This window comes from Manacus candei, unplaced genomic scaffold (assembly GCF_025592945.1).
Source record: "Manacus candei isolate 608988 ecotype Guabito, Panama unplaced genomic scaffold, ASM2559294v1 h1tg000059l, whole genome shotgun sequence".
Taxonomy (NCBI): Eukaryota; Metazoa; Chordata; class Aves; order Passeriformes; family Pipridae; genus Manacus; species Manacus candei.
In genome coordinates this window covers 1,581,562-1,585,753 of record NW_026138107.1, presented here as the reverse complement: position 1 = coordinate 1,585,753, position 4,192 = coordinate 1,581,562, and the positions used below count along the sequence as shown (strand labels likewise).

Sequence of the window (4,192 nt, the reverse complement as noted above, 5' to 3'; positions counted from 1 at the left end):
ATTTTCATATACAACGTCAAGGCATGAGGAGAAGAGATTATAAACTAAGCTGTTTTAAAATAATGAAATTGCCAGGTTTCCCTTGGCATCCCCTCATTAAAATTAAGGTAAAACACTTCAGCAAAGAAACAGACACAAGAATTCTAACTTTTCTGGAAAGGTACATGAGAATGAGCCTCTTCAATCAGACCTAACTCAGCAGCCTAACTGAAACCTGTACCAAAGCAATTATCAATATTCTCTGCGACAGAACTGCAAAGTCATTTCCACAGTTTCACTTTCGAAGATGTTAATTGAACAAATGAAGATGGAGGGTGGGGGAAGGAGCAGTAACAGAAGGGGCTGCAAATTCGCGGTTTTTAACAAAGAACTGCATTTGAAAAGGGCAGCGTATTTCCCCTCTCCCATGGTATTCCCCTTCTCCCACATTTCCCAGAATCTCAGAATACAAATGCTTTCCCACTTCGACCACACTAATCACCACGAGGAAGTTTAACACACAAAAAAGTTGAATAACTCTTGACAAAAGAGTAACAAATGCTAATCATTAATATCCCCTGCTAGGCTAAATTAATACAGAGTTGCCCAGCTTCAGATACAGGTGGGTTTTTTTCTTTTTTCTTTTTTTTTTTTTTTGATTTTGCACAACCATTGCACCTATTTTCAACGTGCTGACTTTACCATCAGCATGAACTACTGAAGAGACTTGAAGAGAAAAATCCTGTTCTCAATCAAACCAGGAAAATTCAACTTTCAATGTGAGCCAGAATGAGAACTTTACCCAGCTGGTTTTATCTCCATATCACAACTGGACTTCAGTCCCCTATAACGTGAATTGAATTCTTGATAACGTGTTCATATTCTATGAAACAGTGCTGTGGTAGTAACTGAAATTAAAAAAAGAAAAAAAAACCCCACACCAAAACATTGCTGTTTTCCTCAATTTAAAAACAAATTGGAAAGCGTACTGAAGGAAATTCATCCCTGAGTAACGAGACATTTAAAAACTGCATCTTATATTAACAGTCACTGCAATATTCTATGACATCAACACTATGAACAGGCAGCAACAGAACTTGTCACAGTCCAACATATTTGCAGCATTGTTGCATTGATCCCCGTGATCTTGGTTAATGAAACTGAAAGGGAACATGGGGAAATAGGATGAATAGAAATAGTGTCTTTATTATTTTAAGTTGGATGTCGAATTGAGAGCTAAACCGTGCTGGATCCCAGAAAACTCAGAGCAGTGATGGTCAGCAACTGGCTTCTTTGGATGTCCAGAGGATTTTCACTAGGTGTCTTCAGCCAAACAAAAGGAGGAGAACGATTGTAATGGAGTTCAGTGCTATTAATGGCACTGCAGAAGGAAAAAGAAAAGAACATTAATTGTGAAAGCTTTCCTTTCCACATCACAAAACGACCGAGCTTCGTATTATCTTCAGAGAATACCTTGGGAGAAGAAGCAGAATCAACCAAAAAACTAAAAAATACACTTAAATTTTCCTAAGCAAAATTGGGACTAGTGGAAGGAGCCAGGCTCAAAGCCTAAGATACTAAAAATTAGTAGGAAGCAACAGCAGAAATATTCTTCTATGGCCTGTTTTAACTTTAATCCAGAGACTTGAGTTCTGTTTTAACTTTAACCCAGATATTTCTTTCTCCAAATGAAATTAAACCATCTCAAAGTCAGTTGCTGTCCTTGGCTTTACTGTGATTTAGAATAAATGTTTTTCCCTCAGTGGTGGGCCTGAGAGGTAAGATTTGCTACTTCTTCTCATAAAAAAGGAATTTTTGCTGTGCTTTATAATAAAAAGCTATCAGTAACTTACAAATAAAGCATATTTCCCCCCCATCTGCTGAGGTACAAAAGCCTGGTTTACCTCAGGATCCCTGAAATCACATTTCCCTCGCCAGGTACCTGCCATAAAACTGAACTTAGACAAGGTGAAACTAATTGCACACTTTGATTGACCACTGAGATTCCCCCCAGCTCCCAAACTCCAAGGGAAGACAAAACTCAGAATGGTAACAACAAATAAACAAACACAATATAACAACAACAACAACAATAATAATAATAATGATGTCTCCCTACCTCTCATGACAGTTCGTATTGATCGAATAAGGTTCATTAGCTGTGCTTTAATTCCTGGTTCCTCTCCAAATCCTCCAATCCCTTGGTCAGTTCCCCAGCCAACTGTGTCACGTAAAAACAGATAAACACTTTAGGAAAAAAAGCCCAAAACCATGAAACCAATGCTATAATTTTAATGAACAATCCATCCTGAGCATGGTTTACACTAACACTGAAAGGCAAACCACCTATTAGCTTTATTCCATGATCAATTTTCATAGAATAGACTGGAAACTGTTAAACCTGATGTTAAGCAATGATAGATCCATGCTCCTGTAAAGCAAACCCTCAACTTTTTAACACACTACTATTCCCCAAGTGCCCAGAGAAACACCAGAATTCATTTGGGCTTCAAAAAGACACCTGCCAAAATTGACCCAAACCAACCACAGTCTGTTCACAGGCCTGAAAATAAAACAGCAAATCATTGCATATGAGGGTGAAGTGATGAAGCCTCAGCGCTGAGAAAGGAAAAACAGCCAGCACAACTTCAAAAGTCAGGATGATGACTTTGTAACTGCTATAAAAAAAAAAAAAAGAGAGAACTTTTGGGAAAAAATTGGGAACTTTTCCGAGCAGGACCGAAGTCCTGAAGGTTTTCAAAGCCCTCCAAGGGAGTCCTGACCCTCTGCAGGGAGGCACAGCTACAGGTTCAGGGATGTGTCCAGGGATTTCTGAGACCTGCCGGGCACAGCCCTTACCATTCAGGGGACGAGTGGAGCATGGAGCAGCCCTCTGTATTCCAGTTCCAATGCCCAACCTGCGAGTTCCTGTTCTCCAGGGACTTTTGCGGGATTCCTCCCCCTCCTTTTGTCTCCCTCGCTCAGCTGGCACCAGGATGAGGGTGGTTCGTCCTCTCCCTCACCTGCCTCGCCAGGTGCTGTTTCCCACTTGGGTGAGCTTGGAGCTATTCCCAAGTCTCCCGAGGCCGACAAGTGGCTTCACCCATCCCGTTAGCCCCCACATCCCCCTTTTCCCGCAGCTGCTGCTCATCGGGAAAGCAAAAGGAAACCCCAAACCCACACCGAGCAGATCCCTTGTAGCGATTCCAACTGGGGAACGGGAGATAACCCTTTGCACTCCTGCCAAAAATCCCAGCTCAGCCTGACGTGGAGAAAAGACGTGGAGAAAAGTCAGGATTCTCCAGATCAGGGAATTGAATTATCAGTATTTTTTTCCATGGCTTTGCAGATCTGTGATGGATTTTCTCTGTTTTGCAGAGCTTTGGTTCCCGATGAAGGACAAGGATGCCCAACCCTGAGGACCCCGAGGGCCGAGAAGCGCCATCTCATCAAAAAACCAGGCGCGGCGAGAGGAAGGAAAACCTTTGCGCGGCACCAAACATCCCGACGGGCGTGGAACAACGGGAAAGGACAGGGAAAACACACAATTACAGGGGAAAAAAATTAAAAAAATAAAAAAGAGAGAGAGAAAGAGAGAGAGAGAGAGAGAGAGAGACAGAGAGAGAGAGAAAGCTAGACGGGAGCGGCCGGGAACCCATCCCCAGATCCCAGACGAATTCCCAGATCCCTCCCCCGGGCCGCGCGGCCCTCCCGGCTCACCGTGCCGCAGGAAGCGCTCCTCGTGCAGCACGGCTACGGCGTTCACGATGAGCAGCGAGGCCTGCAGCAGCGAGTACAGCGTGAACGCCATGGCCCGGCGGGGCGGGGCGGGGCCGGGACCGGGATTAGGATCGGGATCGGGACCGGGAGCGAAGCCCGAGCGGGACGTGGCGGGGGGCGGGGCTCAGGGAGGGGCGGAGCTTTGCGGGGCGGGGTTTCGTGGGCGGGGCCGTCGCTCCGGGCATCCGCGAGCGGAGGGGGCGGGGCCTTGTCTAACCGTGTGGCGTAGGGGCGTGGCCTCGGGCAGCGCGCGGGGCTCGCCCCACGAGGGCGGGAGGGGCGGGGCTTCCCCCTCACGGCGGCCGCGTCCGGGCGCTGGGACCGCCCGGGGTCCCTTGGATCCGTGGATTCCTCGGAGCCCCCTGAATCTCTCGGGTCTGTAAATCCTCTTGGAGCTCCCTGGATCCCCCCTTAAGCCCCGTGGATCCCGCGT

At 46.3% G+C, this 4,192-nt stretch overlaps 1 protein-coding gene across 1 annotated transcript; it reads right to left on the bottom strand.

The window, feature by feature from the left end:
- Positions 1 to 491: 491 nt before the first annotated feature.
- On the bottom strand, positions 492 to 3,908 carry IER3IP1 (immediate early response 3 interacting protein 1). The gene is made up of 3 exons (XM_051803767.1): positions 3,700 to 3,908; positions 2,099 to 2,200; positions 492 to 1,360 (listed from the first exon to the last, which is right to left on the bottom strand). The coding sequence occupies exons 1-3, from the start codon at positions 3,788 to 3,790 to the stop codon at positions 1,305 to 1,307; spliced, it is 249 nt and encodes an 82-aa protein (XP_051659727.1). The 5' UTR covers positions 3,791 to 3,908; the 3' UTR covers positions 492 to 1,304.
- Positions 3,909 to 4,192: the final 284 nt, after the last annotated feature.